Here is a 15,355-nt window from a genome sequence, read left to right as displayed (position 1 = left end):
TCCTTCTGCACTTAATTTTGAAAACTCCAGTTATGGAATTTAAATTGGAGAATTGTGCATTTTCAACACAGTTTCGCAACTGGAAATTGGGGGGTAACAGCCCCCATTGGCACAATTACAGCCCTTACCCACCCAACTACCAGGATTAAAGCAAGGCGCTTCAAAGGGAGGTGGGACTTGGCAGTTTTTGATACTTCGGCTTTAAGATATGAAAAGCATTAAAAAAAAAAAAAAAAAAAAAAAAAGAAGAAGAAAAAAAAAGGAGGGAAGGATTGGAAGGGGAGGAGGCGCTGTGGGTGTTGGCGGTGTGACTCGCTGGAGAGAAGCAGCTGTGTGCAGCGCTGCTCTGCTCTGCTCGCAGGTGTCCGTGCCCAGCTGGCCGTGTCACCTGCTGTCACACTGTCACGCCGTCCGCCTCATGATGCCCCGGCCACCCCCGCCACCCCCGCCGTGCCGCCACTAGAGCCGTCCAAGGTAACGCGGCCGTCTTTTTGTTTTGTTTTGTTTTGCCTTCTCCTCACCGCAGCATTTTCAATCTCCCACACCTCTATGACCAGTACGTTTTCAGAGTACAAACTGCTTAATGTGCGGGTTACCCAGTTCGCTTTCTGCTCTAACTGAGGGCTGGCAGCTGGATTTCACACAGACCCGCAGCTGGGAACTCTTGCCTCTCAGGGGTTTTTTTAGGGAGCCGCGGCCGGTCCCACGCCCGTTCCCGGACCGGAACTTACGAGACAGATCCGCTCGCCTCCCCGCCGACACCCGCGGGGGGTTTGGGAGCAGATTTTAATCGGGATCTGCATTTCGGAGCGGCGCGGAACCTTGGCGGCGGGTTGCTGTTTCCGGGCGGAGGGAAGGCTGGGCGGCGGGGCCCATCCGGTCACTCCCGGAAGCCGTCAGGGAATTGGGGCCGGCGGGAGCAGCGGTGCCGCCCCTGCTGTTTCCCAGAGGAAATGGGCGGGCTGAGCGCGGGGCGTTCTTTCCCGCGGCTGCCTCTGCGTTGAACGCTTTAGGCTGTTTTCAGATAGAAAAGTGCCTGGAAACACTCGCTTCGTCGTGTCAGCCCGGTGACCTGGAGTTTTCAGTCGGTGAACAGAACTCTTATTCCACTGATACAAACGGAGTGCGTCGAGCAGGAAAGATGTGAGATTAAAAGTTATCCCGATGTCCCCTCGTTATCCCGGCTGTCAGGCATCCCTGGAGCGGGCTCCCGCTTCCAGCCTGCCGTGAGGAAACCTTGTGGAAATGCTGTTTTCAGTGTTTCCTTGTGGAAAAGCAGCTGCGATGTCCGGAGCAGCTCCGGACCACCGGGAGATTTGACCTCCATCCTAGAGAGGCTGACCTGGAACAGAGACTAGACAGAGCAAAAGAAAGAATAAAGTAGGTATTTATTGAAAGGCCTTAAAAGGATTCACCTTAGGCAGCACAAGAGCCTGGCTGGGGCTACACCCAGGATGGATCCTGGTCACGAGTTTTTACAGTTCTATAGGTTTTGGTTCATCTGCATATTGGGGTTAATTATCCAACCACAGCCACAGGTTATGAAGTCTCAACCCCCTGGCTTACCCACTTCCCTTTGCTATTGTTTATACTTTTTGGGTGCTGGGTGTCCTTCATTCTCTGGCTAGGAAGGGATTGTTGTGTCTAACTGCTCTGGGAAGAGAACTCACTAACACCTGATAGGAAGTTTCAGAGTTACATACCAGGCACCAGAGAATCTGAAAAATGTAAAAGCTAAAAGCCAAGGCATCATTTTATGGCAGCTGTTTCTCTGTGAGGACTGGGGGAACATTGCTCCCACTTCCTTGCACAGCCAGGCCTTCTAGAAAGCAACTTCAGGAGCTAAAAGGAAACAGCAAGGTCTGAAATGCTGGTATTGACAGCAGCCCATGGTGAGATGCTTTTATTAAATTTGGGGAGTTGTAATGAATAAAGCTTTCTTGAATGGGGTTATAAAATAAGAACTATCTTTCCCACAAAAGTGAGTTGCTCTTCCTTCCTGTGTTGTTTTTGTATTGTGCACTCAGTGTTCCAATGTGTGAAGGAGTCTTGTGGCACCTGGGAGCATGGTTTTATGGTGATTATGCTGATGCTGGGGTGGTGGCCTTGATGACCTGGAATGTTTCTGCCAGCCTTGATGGTTCTGTGTGATTTTGAAGTGCTTTGCCCTAGAAGTATATTGTCCTGGATTACATTTTTGGATGTGCTAATGATCACAGTGGGGCACCTCCACAGGATACTGTGGGTCAGGGAAGGGAGTACAGAGAAAATGAATGTTACAACAAGGAAATACTTTTTCCACCTTAAAAGACACGCTGAGTGCATTTGCTGAAAACATCTGTGGTTTTGGTTGAGTTGTTTTTTTTGGGGGGCTGGTTTGTTTGTTTTTGGGGGAGTTGTTTTGGCTTTTTTTGTTGGGTTGAAGTTGGGTAGTTGGGTTTTTTTGGTGAGTTTTAAAATTTTGGGTTTTTGGGGTTTTTTTGGGGGGTTGGGGTAGTTTGCTTTTGGTTGGCTGGTTGGTTTTTGGGTTTTTTTGTTTGCTTTAGGGTTTTTTGTTAGTCAAATAATCTCCAAACTTGGAGCCTCTTGCTTCCAAATTAGCTTTCAGCACATGAAGGCAAGAGCTGGCAACTACCTTAGGAGCCCTAAGGTCTGGCACAATGTTTATTTGAGGGATTAGGGACTGGAGTTTGCCATCACTACCACCAAAAACTGTGTCTCAAAGCCAAACAACAGATACATTCTTATAAAAAAATGAACCCATGTAATGAAACTTGGGGATTTCTAAGTGATGATCCCATAGCCAGTTCTCCTGCCAAGATGGAATCTTACTTGCACTTCAGACATAAGACATAATAGATGATACAGTTATGTTTTCCTCAGCAAGTATTTCAGATAAAATCTGTCATACCATGCAGTCTGGCCAAGTGGCTCTCAGAGGACTTCTTGTGAGCAGGATGTCTTGTAGAAGTGTGGTTTCCCCAAACTGGATTGAATAAATTGGTGGGGGAAAAAAAAAATCAAGGAACTCATTCATTGACTTGAAATTACTTGTAGTTTTAGTGGGTATTATAAATTTAATCTTGAATTTAGACACAAGTATTTTTTAGTTGCGCGAACATCTCTGTTATCTCAGTCCTATGGCATTTGGTAGCTTAACTGGAGCTGTGCTGAGTTTGCACACTTGTCTTTTGGCAGGTTTGTTTCTATCAGTGCCTTGCTTGACTGGGATGGGACACATGGAAACTTGATATTGAAATAGTTGGTAGGAATAAAGAGAAAAAAGCCAGCAGTAATACATCTGATTTTGGTTTGGGCTTTTTCTAAGGCAGAAGGATTAAGAACTATTTTGCTTTTTGTTTTATCCAGGGCTCAATGATGGATTCACCAGAAGGGGCCACAACTAGAAGTGAGCAGAAATTCAGGTAACTTGTATTAGAGTTGATACAAAACTGTCTCTCAATGCAAATCTGAAACCATAATGGGAATAAACTACTGAATATTGAATACAGGATCAACATCATGCCTGAAAACTTGAAATTATCCCAGAAGCTAGTTTCTTCACTGGCACAAGTACTTCATGCTCACTCAAGTTGTTTATGAGGAATAAATAATGGAGGAAACAATTTGGGCTAAATGTAGCAGGAAGAAATGGGGTCATCAAACACATTTCATTTGTAGGCACTAGCTGGCAGCCATACCTATGTGTTTATTGCTTTTCAAGTTGAACGTTATAGTTTGACCTAGATAGATTCAGGTGATTGGGAAATAAGAGGTGTTAATAATCTTTATTACCATGTTACCGGTAACTGAAAATCTGTAACGGTAGTTTGGAAAGTCAGGGGAGTTCTGAGTTTCTGTACTACTGAAATCCTTGTTTGTACAGAAGGGATTTTGCTGTATGGTTTATATGCATTTTCACTTCTTTGCTGAATAATCATGAAAGACAGGTTTTTCGCAGAGTTCCCTGTGCTGGTTTGTGCAGAGACTGTGGATGTAACACCAACACATCTCTGAGAGGGATCTGTGGGTAGTAATGTCCAAATAGTGAGTTGGATGAACCCTTGATCTGAACCAGCATGACTGCTATGTTCACATATCCTACAGTGGTCATAAATGAGAATAAAATATTTCACTGTTTCCCAGAAAAAAACCCAAAAGTTTGTTTTGTTGGAATACTGTGACTTGTCCCTTTGACATAGTTCTACTTCCTTTCTGTCACACGTTTTAGTTCAGTCACTGGACAATCTTTTGTCTACTTCTTTCAATATTTCATTGGAAATGGTGATTGGCTTGCTTACTGGCCTGGAAATTGGCAGTTGTCCATTTGGGTCTCAGAGATAATAGTGATTTAAATTTGTTGCCATTTTTTTGGCTGGCATTGACCATGCACATTTATTTATCTGAAGTGGCAAAAAGGCTTCAAGGTTATTGTTGGTTTGGGAGAGGCCATGAGCTTCCTGTGGCTGCCCATCGCATTCCTTGTGTAGGAATGGAGAACTCTGCTCCTGCTGGTGGGTTGGTGTTTTGCAGAAGCTTTAATGGCTCAGGTGAACTCTGGAGTCAGTCCCTGAGCTCTTCAGGCAAGCCAGGAAACACACCATGAACAATGAACACTTTTGTTTTCTGTATTCAAGAAAATTCTTAAAAAGTCTCATAAGAAAGCAGCCTCGGGACCTTCTCCTGGTAATTGGGACGGGGGTGAGTGCTGCAGTAGCCCCAGGAATCCCTGCACTCTGTTCCTGGAGAAGCTGCATCGAGGCTGTCCTTGGAGCAGCTGAGCAGCTGGAGGTGCTGCACCCGGGGGATGTTGCTGAATTCCGTAGGAAAGTAACCAAAGAGAGAGACCTGCTTGTGGTTGCACATGATCTCATCAGGAAGATGTCACCAGTAAGTATGTTTATAACCTCTGTTAGTTTCTACACCTAGTATGTATTTACTAGTTCTGTATAACAGAACTTTTGTTCTATTATAAGGAAGCACTACTTCCAAAAGTTGAATATTTTCTAGTTAAAATATTTTTGTGAGTAATCATACAGCACATTGTAGGTTTTGGGGAGACTAAAAAAATCCCTGAGTTTTAGTATTAAGTTACCATTCCTCAGAATTAATGCAAACAAGAGTCCTGACTATTAAATATTTGCTGTGATGTTTCTGAGAAGTGAAAGAGGAATTTCTAGATCTGTGGCTGTAACTGGAGAGACCCTGAAAGTACAGGTAGGCCTTGAGCCTGTGGTGACCTTGGGCCACGCATTGTGAATCCCCAGTGCAGCTCATGCTTCCCTGAGAACAGCCCCATGCATGCCCAGTCTCAGATTCCAGTTTCCAGAGCTTTTCAAACTGTTAAGACCTTTGTCAAGTCTTCCTTCTAGCTGAAATAATCTGGGTGACAGACAGTGCTAAGTGTAGGCTCTCAACAGGCCCAGTGTGACAATAAGTCTGCATGTGTTCATAGCAGATTTAATCATTAATAAAAGTTTTCATTCCAGGAATGAAAAAACAGAACCCTCTCCCCACCTCTACCCTGCACCCCCACCCCCCCCCAATCCCCCAATAGTATATCCCAGGGATATCCAGGATATACTGAATGGCTTAATACTGATAAAATAATAATATGTCTGAATACAGGGTAAGCTAATTATAGTGTTGTTTTACTGAGCTTGTATTACAAGCTCTCTTGAGAAACCCAGACAATTGTTTGGAGCTACACTAAAAAGAGGCAAGAGCACTGGAACAAATTGAGATTTGCTTTGTGTGGTTTTGGTTGGTGTGCTGTTGTGTGTTGGTGTGTCCTCTTTCACAGGAATGCTTTGGCATTAAGTAGCCAGTTGGCATGGATTCCTGTGGGAGGCAGTTGTAACAGAGCCTGATGGACTGTTCCTCTCCTCTTTCCTCAGCGTACCGGGGACACGAAGCCCAACTTCTTCCAGGACTGCTTAATGGAGGTGTTTGATAATTTAGAACAACACATTCAGAACCCTGTGGTCCTGCAATCCATCCTGAGGCTCATGGAGAGAGGCACAATGGTTCTGACTACAAACTATGATAATTTGCTTGAAATATTTGGTCAGCAACAGGGTAAACCTATGGAATCTTTAGACCTTAAAGATAAGGATAAGGTATGATGAGAGCAGTAAAATTATTAGACTTAATATATGACATAAGCTGCACTGAAAGATGTTTTCCTGTTTAAAGAGTCAAGACTAAAAGTTGTTAATTGTTAAAGCATGTCTATAAGCTACAGCAGATGCCCAGATGTTTCTTTTAAGTATCTCTTTATTCTGAATAATCTGGTAAGAGTTACCAAGGAGAATTTCATGTGACACATTTGTTAACCAGTTCCCTGCCATTTACTGGGAAAAACCCACAAATTGTTTAACTTACATAAAGTCATTGTTAAAATTCCAGATAGAATTTCATCTGGCTGGTAGTTAATTTGCTGTTCACACCTTTTCTGTCAGTGCTCCTAGAAGTGACTTCTTGGTTCACTGGCTGTTTAACCCAAAAAGCCAGAGACAGCTGCAGTATCAGCTGTCACCTTTTTGTTATGATTAAAGCAAGCTGTGTAATTAGTAATTGCAATCTCTTGCTGTAGGAAAGTTCAAAAGGACTTGTTTCTGCTTTAAGTGGCTTATAAGTCAGTTTAGCTGTATAGTTTTGCAGATTCATGGTGAATGTAGCATATTATAACAAAAGGATGTATCTTCCATGATGTGCTTTAGGTTCTTCAGTGGGCAAGGGGCCATGTAAAATATGGAGTTCTTCATATTCACGGCTTATATACAGATCCCTGTGGAATGGTGCTTGATCCCTCAGGATATAAAGATGTTACTCAAGATCCTGAAGTCATGGTTTGTGTGATTTTTAAGATTTTGACTATGTTTTGCCAAACAGTTTTCTTGTAATCCTTGCCACAAGATACCTAAGGCTCTGTGGGATCATATAAATGAAATACTTGGAGACCAGAGGGATTATTCAGAATTATTCCGAAAGGTGGCTCTGTTGCAAGGGTGGTCTGTGCCCTTGGGTACTGTGGCTGGGTAAATCACAACCAAATCCCTCAGCTGGACATCAGAGTTTGTATTTATCCTTGGAAAGAACAGGAGCCTCAGAATACTGGACAACAGGACAAGGATTCATCATCATATGACTGCTAGGTTTCTTAGGGGTTTAAACTGGTACTAGCTCTGGATCCTGGACTTAATGTTGTCTTAGCTGTCATAGGAAGTGAAATGTTTGGTCAAGAATATTAATTTTCCTTATTCAGAGATTGACCTAACAGGATCACAATATTCTGTCACCCTAATTCTATTTAAATTCCCTTGCTGGCAACACTTACATGCCTATTGAAATTCCATGGAATGGCTTGGGTTGGAAGGGGCCTTAAAGATCATCTTGTTCCAACAAAATTATATTTGCATGATAATTTTGCCTTTTTTTTTTTTTTTTTTTTTTTTTTTGTGTGTGTGTTTACGTGTAGGAACATTGGTTATGAAATGTCACTTTGGCCTGGTCCTAAAACATTTACTTTTTTCAGGTCACTAGTGAGGTTCTGCTCTGCTAGTCCTTTTCTGGCTGATGTATTTTAAGTTCTGACCTTGGCTTCTGTCTGCTGAAATAAATGTGTCTCTTTGTTTCTGTTCCTTCACAGGAGGTTCTTCAGAACTTGTACCGAACCAAGTCTTTTTTGTTTTTGGGTTGTGGAGAGACTCTGCGTGACCAGATATTCCAAGCTCTTTTTCTTTACACAGTAAAGAACAAAGTGGATCTAGAACATTACATGTTGGTACTTAAAGAAAACGAAGACCACTTTTTTAAGCTCCAGGCAGATATGCTGCTGCATGGAATAAAAGTGGTGTCCTATGGGGACTGCTTCCAACAATTCCCAGAGTATGTCCAGGATCTGACTGCTCAAATCTGCAAACAGAGAAGTCCAGGTAATGTAGCCTCTTCAACAGCACAATCTGGAGCAAATACTAGGTAGCTGATCGAGGCACTCATGTGCAGCTTTGTAGAGTTGGAACATGTGGCCAAACTGTAACTAGATGGTTTTTTTGAAATCTCTGGATTTTGGAGGTCTGTAGATTCTTGCAAATTTCATCTTGAAGTCCAGATTTATCTCTTTGTTAGTATTTGGTAAAGATGTTTACTTAACATATATTTATAATGTGAACTACTTCAGCTTGAGTATTACATTATCAGAAATTTGACTTGTCAGGAAAAGAGACTTTAAGAACTGAAGGGATTAACTGGTGGGATAAGCTGGTTGAGCCACAATATCTGAGCATAGAATGGGAAATTAAATCAGTGCATCCAGTAAGCGTTTGGCTTAGTACACTAAGAGGTACAAAGAGAATGAAGAGAAACAGCTGTATGTCTAAGGAAGGAGATTTCTTTAATGTTTTCCAAACAAGGACAGTTCTGTTTTGGTTTATCCAGAGCACAGGGGAAAATAACTAAATGACCTTGGGAAGCATTGCTACTTGACAGCTCTTTTATTTATAAGTTCAGTGAAACTGTTTAACTGTTTTTTCCAAAATTATTCCCAGGTGCTGCATAGCAGGAACCTTTTCCTGAAATGTATGCCCAAATCAGTATCTTGGTTTTTGTGACTTGATGAATATTCCAATTAGACTGCATTATGTTTTTCTTTCCACTAAGGTTAGAAAAAAATATTTGTCATACAACTGAGATTTGAGGAAGTTTGGCTGCAGTCTGATTTGCATCAGACTTGTGAGAGGAGGGACCTCACTCAGATTTGAAATCTCATTATCTCATTATTACAAGTCTCATTATTTACAAGTCAAGATCCCAAGCAAAACTATTTTCAGGTGTGCAGAACTGCTCTGTTCATCAAGACTGTCAGGGTTTGATTTTTGGTGCCTATTTACAAACTCTCTTCTAAAATGGAGCAGGGAGAGTTTGTTAAAAGGGTTATATTAAGGAAATGAGAAATGCAAAACTAAAATAAGCCTGATGCACACTGGGGACTACAGGTCCCTGGACACTCACTGGAAAGGGAACACAGCAAACTGCAAGGAGTCCAGGAATCACTTGAGGAACACTTCCTAGGAGAGGTGATGGAGAGCACAACAGAGGACAGGCTCAGCTGGACCTGAGGTCAGGGTTGGTAGTAGCCTGGGCTGGAGTAATCATGTCCTGGTGGAATTCTCAATCTGCTAAACCATAATGAAGTTGCTTAGCTGTAGTATTTGAAAAAAAATGTGTCAACTGGGGAAGTTCCCACTGACTGGAAAAGAGGAAACATAACCCCCACTTTTTATTAAAAAGGGAAAAAAGGAAGACTTGGGGGATGTGGGTAAAAAATGGGCTGCATGGTCACACTCAGGGGTATGGTCAATGGTTTTATGTATGGATGGAAACTGATGGAAGCTGTGTCCTCCAGGAATCTGTGTTAGGACCAGGACCATGGAATGGCTTTGATGGGTATGAAGACTGTGAACTCATGTGTGTCCTCAGCAGATAACAGCAAGCTGAGGGCTGTGGTTGTAGGAAGGGGTCACATCCATAGAGACCTGGATAGGCTGGAGAGGTAGGGCAGTGCAGGCACCAAGTTCAGCAAGGCCAAGGTTCTGCAGCTGGGTCCGGGCAATTGCAAGCACAAATCCAGGATGGGGATGAGCAGATGGAGCAACTGTGGGTGGGGACAACTTGGGGCTGAGAACTGGACAGGCCCCATCCCAGAAATTCCCTTTGTGCTGGGCTGAGACCCCAACGTGGGCAGCTGGGGAGGGGAGGTTCTTCTCCTCTGCCCTGCTCAGGTGAGACCCCACCCCAGAGCTGCACATCAGGACATGGAGCTGCTGGAAGTGGGTCCAGAGGTGAGCAGTAACGATTATCAGGGACTGGAGTACCTCTGCTTTGGAAACAGGCTGTTGGAACTTAGGGTGTTCAGCCTGGAGAAAAGAAGGCTCTGGGGAGATCTTAACAGCAGCCTAAGAGTGCTTAAGGGGGCTCCCAGAGAGCTGGAGAGGGACTTTTGGACAAGGGCACATAGGGATAGGACAAGGACAAATGGCTGCAAACTGAAAGGGCATAGATTTAGATTAAAGAGGATGTGTTTGTATGATCAGAATAATGGACCCTGGCACAGGTTGCCCAGAAGCTGTGGCTGCCCCATCCTCCTGCCAAGCTGGATGGGGCTTAGAGCAACCCGGGGTAGTGGAAGGTGTCCCTGCCCATGGCAGGATGGGTGCAAGTGGATGAGCTTTAACATCTCTTCCAACCCAGACTATTCTGAGATTCTAAGTACAAGCTTGCTGTTTTGGGATGGTGCACAGAAATGTAAAAACTTCCTGGATGCTTATGTGTGTTGCTGATGTCTCTTACACTTCTCTAGATGCTGATCGGGTGGACAGCACAACGCTGTTGGGTAAGTGATATTTTTGTTTTCACAGAAAGTTCCATAATCGTACCAATACCAGAAAAATGCCCCTCTTCTTTCCAAAGTAATTAGTGTCCAGAGCTCTGATTTAGCTCTGGAAGTTTGCTGAATGCTCCTTTTATACTCTGGTTTTCTTTCTGCCTAGCAGCAGGTAACTGATGGCCTTTCCAGGTCTGTCAAATGACAAACGATAGTATTACCTCAAGTACTCTGGTGCATGTTAGTAACTTCTCATATACATTTTCTGGAGCTTTTACTGATGTTAGCATGTAAGATATTAGGCTTAGATTTCCAAATACAGGTTTCTGTTCCAAAGGCCTTCCTTAAGGGAGTCAGGAATAATGAATCTCAAGGGTGTGGTACTGAAGATTATTTTTCAGCTGAGCTGTTCAGGTTGCTTTGTGGTATTTCTGTGAATAACCCGAGTAATAATACATTCTAATTGATGGAAAAAATACAGCAAACCAACTTTAAAAGATGCCACTCCTGAGAGATCTGTGCTGCTGCAGCCAACATCACAGTTGTACAGAAACACCATGTGGTACTGCATGTAAGGGTCTTTGGCAGTGCAGGAGGTGAAAGCCCTGCTCTTTCCCAATAAAAAAGTACACAAGCTCCAGGACACTTGTGTGCAGGTGTAAAGCCTGAGATTAGCTTTTTAATTTCAATGGGATTTTATACTTACCTTCCTCTCAACTGAGTTCATAAATCTCATTTTCAGTGAAGTACAGTTGGGTGGAAGAGAAACCAAAACCTTGGGTACAATTTATTCCAGTACTTCTTAATATCCCTCCTAACAATCTTTACTAACTTGTTAGCACCATCTTTAGGTAGTTTTAGCACCTGTTTACTTATAGTTCAGAATACAGACCATGCAAAAAACCCAAGAGGATTACTGTGCATACCCCACAAAATCCAAGTGAATGGTCTGGTTTTGAAGGAATTATTATTCCATTCATGTTACTCTCTATTTACATTGGTTATGTACTTCCAACAGCAGCTCACACCAAGAATTTTTGTTGCAGACTTCAGGAATGGTTCAGTTTGGGACCACTAGAGTAACGTATTACAACCCTGCAGCTCAAGCTAGGGTGTCTGAATAAGGGATCCAGACTCATGGGTGAGCTCCACAGGTGTTAAATTAGCTAGGGCAAAAGGCAGTTGAATCCTGAGCTGGGTCCCTGTTTTTTGTGTCAGTAGAAGAGATGAGTTTTGGGGGAGAGCTTGAGCCCAGGCCTTTACATGTAATTCCTAATCCAAATATGAGAACCTCATGAGACCAGAGTTGTGTTTTTATTATAAGCACCAGCTAGCAAGATAAAGTACACCAAGTGCATGGATGGAGCTTGTGTTAATTAATGTTTTTTTCCCCTCTCTCACCCCAGGAACTTCATGTGTGGACTGTGCTAAAAGGAAGTTAGGAGAAAGCAGCACTGATTCTCCTAAGAGGATCAAGCAGCCAGATGATATACCCACTCTAGAATGAAAAAGCCCCAAGCACCCAAGGCCCACCCCAGAAGCTTTTTAACAGTAGGTGTTTTACATCTGCTGCATGGAAAGTTTTGAGCTGGTATTTCCATTTTAAGTGGAATAAAATTGTACATACATACTTTCTCTTTTTTAAACCCATAAATGTGTCGTGTGTAAAGCTTGAGAGTCAAATGAGTCACTCCCCTGGCACTGCCAGACCACTCAGGCAGGACCTGCAGGGTTAGACAGAAGCAGATGCAACTCATTTATGTGAAGCCACTTTGGACCAAGCTCTTCCCCAGCTGAAGCCACACAACCTTTGAATCTGTCAGAAGTGCCTCTTTGGCACACTGCCTTTGAGAGAGAGGGGTTTCAGTTCTCCCAGCAGCTGAACTGCAGGTGGGTTTCTGGATTCTTCAGGGGTCTTGCAGGCTTTAGTCTCTGAACCTCAAGTCCTGCAGAACAGTGCTGTTCCACATTTATGGAACCCAGAGCATAATGACCCAGCTGCTTTCCACTTTTGACATGAAGATTTGTTTTTTCCATTGTCTGGTAAGGCCCATGATCACCTGGGGAGAGAACACTGGAAGAGTGCTGCAGCTGCAAGGACAGACTACAGGGCAGGCCTCTCCCTGACCTCTCTGCAGTGGGTTCCTGTGGAAATGTTTTAAATATTGCTACTGTGCTGCCTTGGACAGCATGTAACAGTCTTGCAGTGGAATGAAACCCAGTCAGTATCAAAGGATCCATCTGCAGGTAATTCCTAGTTTAAGTTTGCCTTTGGTTGAACTGCTCCAAGGGTGAAGGTGAGGCACAGCAGTACTTGCTATTTCCTCCACTACATAATCTTGGCAGCAAGACAGAATTCCCACTGCAGCTGCCAGCACTGGTACACACGTGTAGTTTTCCAGTCAGCTGGCTCTCACCTGTGTATCTGCAGGAGAGCAGGGCCAGGGCAGACACCTGGCAGGGCAGACACCTGGCAGGGCTGAAGGATTACTCCTATCAGGTTTTCCTGGGGCCATTTCCTAAGGATTATTTCTGTTGTGCATTCTGAGAGCAGGTCACATTGTATTGGAGTTTTACAGGAAGGGCAAGGAATGGGTCTTGTAGGTGAGCTTTTTCTCTGAACTATGGTTTGGCAGGTCTTTATTCCCTTGTCAACCAACCACTTCCTGCAGTTCCCTGGGACAAAAAGCTTCACCAAGGTGCACTGCTGGGACCCTGCTGTGCTCCTGCAGGCCTTCAGGCAGCCCACAGCCACCCTTTTCCTCTTAGAGGGTGTATTTACACCAAGGTAACTTCTGAAAATTGTCTTTTAGCATCACATAAAGGATTATCTGTGAGATCATCCTCTAACATAAGCTTTTGCAGTCAGCATGAATGGGCTGCTTTGTAAACTGACAAGTCAGGCTCTTGTGGATCCTGATGATCAGCTCAGAACACTTCACCTGTTGCTTCAAGCTGAAGCAAAATCCATCACTTGCATTGAGGTATTTATCACCCTGGTTACTACCACTATTTTAACCCTAAATTCATGCAACTCCTTATGTGCTTGAAGCTGGGTGACAATAGGAAATCCCATCCCTCTCTCGGTAAGGATCAGCTACACCCACCCAGCACTGGATTCTTCCCTTATAGATAGTGCTGCACTGTAGCTTGTAGAGCAGCCTCCAGTCTCAAGGGCCATCTATTGCATCCTCAAAAGCAGAAGAATGAGGGGTTACTTTATCTCCTAACACTTCTGTTACTGGATTCTGAATTAAGACACTGATGCTGACTCATGCCTCAGAGTAAATTTATTCAATTAAGTGTGGCAATAACACAAGCATTTGATGAACATCTATATTCCTGTGAAACATGTTACACTTCTGCTCAGAGTTTTCCTCCCTGAGGCAGGATCCCCACAGGCCCAGCACAAGCCAGGGCTCACAGCATGTGACAAGGCAGGTATGTGTAAGCAACCCACAGGACAAAAGGAACCTGCTCTGTGAACACAAGGTAATTATGAACAACCACAAACCAAGGGAAGCTCTGCAGCACACACAGAGGTCATGAACATAAGTCAGATAAAGTGATTACAGCTTTCAGTTTTCTTTACCCAACTTCATTAACTTTTCATCTAAAGTTCATTAACTTTCATCTCCTCAGATGAAAACCAGCCAACAAAGTAACTTCAGTGTACCGGGAGAGCTGCATAATAACATAACATTTTTCTATATTTCTATATATATTTCATTTGCCTTCTTTAGCATCTGATTAATTCTTTCCACTTCTGTATGCAGTGAAATAGCTCAGAGGTAAAATTTTTCAAGGTTACATCACTGCTCTAGAGCTGCACTGCAAGTTTTTGTACAGTTAACTAATACTTGTGTAAGGCTGCAGCAGAACACTGAAGTCTTTCTGGTTGTCACAGAAGTAACCCAAGATAATGAACACATTCCAGTACCTTACTCTTTCAGAAAAGTGGAAATAATCCTGTCTGAAGGCAAACAGATGCAGCCACAACACGAGGTCCTGACTGGAGCACTGAGTACCTGAACAGCATGCTGGCAACTATGGACTTTTCCTAAGAAAAGCAAGAGACTTGTTCTTTGGGACACTGTACTTATGGAAATGAACCTGCAAGCCCTTCTTACAGCCAAAATATTTGGCATGAAAGCTTTGGGTACCAGCGTGCACACCTCATAAACAGCCTCAGTAATATTCTCTCTAACAAAACTGCATCAAAGAGTAGCAGTTGATTCTCTTAATATTTTGCAAAACTGCATCACTTGAAAAGTGAACATTTCCTGTCAACCTCTAATAGCCACATTCAAACTCAGACTTGTAACAGTCAGTTGTGAACCAGTTCCTGTTGTCACCTGGCCCTTACACCATCCACGCACTATTCAAAGAGAGAATCAGGGCTGGGCCTCTCTTCTGTATCCTGCTCTTCCTCCTCTGGGTACTCAGTAAGATCCAGGGTCAGGACTTGGCTGAACATAATATCATCATGCTGAGAGAAGGAGAATCACACCATGTAACACACTTCTGGTACTTGAAATAAACGTTTCATAACTATCAGATGCAATCATGAGCTTGAGTTCCCCAAAGGATGTTCCCTGGAGCCAGTGCCCACACAGCAGGACACAGCCAGCCACCAACTGTGTGTGCATGACTGACTGAAGCAACCCTTAGGTGCGACCCAGTACTTCAACAACCCCATGCGCATTATTTAACCATAATTAACTGTTACCTCAGGACACACTCCTATCAATGCATCCGCCTTGCAAAAAAACTCTTCCTTCAGGGAAATGACAATCATTTGGGTCTGCTCATGTGCCTGTTCCCTAATGAAACGCGAGACCTTTGGAAAGAAACCAAGTATTTCGGTTAGTTCTGGCAACCTGAAACAATGCTGTGATTAGGGAATGGTGAGGGAAGAACTGATCTGTGCTAGCTGCAGAATTCCATCATGAAATAAGATTGCTAAAATGA

At 43.5% G+C, this 15,355-nt stretch overlaps 2 protein-coding genes across 3 annotated transcripts in view; one reads left to right on the top strand and one right to left on the bottom strand.

Moving 5' to 3' along the window:
• The first annotated feature begins 279 nt into the window (after positions 1-279).
• On the top strand, positions 280-11,979 carry FAM118A (family with sequence similarity 118 member A). Of its 2 annotated transcripts, none has more exons than XM_033059134.1 (8): positions 280-474; positions 3,370-3,425; positions 4,638-4,890; positions 5,898-6,119; positions 6,723-6,851; positions 7,652-7,937; positions 10,361-10,393; positions 11,791-11,979. In XM_033059134.1, exons 2-8 carry the CDS (start codon positions 3,376-3,378, stop codon positions 11,889-11,891), a joined length of 1,074 nt encoding a protein of 357 aa, XP_032915025.1. In that variant the 5' UTR covers positions 280-474; positions 3,370-3,375; the 3' UTR covers positions 11,892-11,979. The 2 variants fall into 2 exon arrangements, with proteins under 2 accessions (XP_032915025.1, XP_032915023.1); XM_033059132.2 differs by lacking the exon at positions 280-474 and adding an exon at positions 911-1,380.
• A 2,753-nt stretch (positions 11,980-14,732) lies between these two features.
• SMC1B (structural maintenance of chromosomes 1B) overlaps positions 14,733-15,355 on the bottom strand; it is a 28,194-nt gene continuing 27,571 nt past the window's right edge. Inside the window, exons 24-25 of the mRNA XM_033058582.1 lie at positions 15,114-15,224; positions 14,733-14,873 (exon numbers count right to left, since the gene is read on the bottom strand). Coding sequence (XP_032914473.1) covers positions 14,763-14,873; positions 15,114-15,224 — 222 coding nt within the window. The 3' untranslated portion in view covers positions 14,733-14,762. The remainder of the gene's footprint in view (positions 14,874-15,113; positions 15,225-15,355) is intronic.

Source organism: Catharus ustulatus, chromosome 4 (assembly GCF_009819885.2).
Source record: "Catharus ustulatus isolate bCatUst1 chromosome 4, bCatUst1.pri.v2, whole genome shotgun sequence".
Lineage (NCBI taxonomy): Eukaryota > Metazoa > Chordata > Aves > Passeriformes > Turdidae > Catharus > Catharus ustulatus.
The sequence above is the reverse complement of the archived record's forward strand: the minus strand, read 5'-3'. Positions and strand labels throughout refer to the sequence as shown.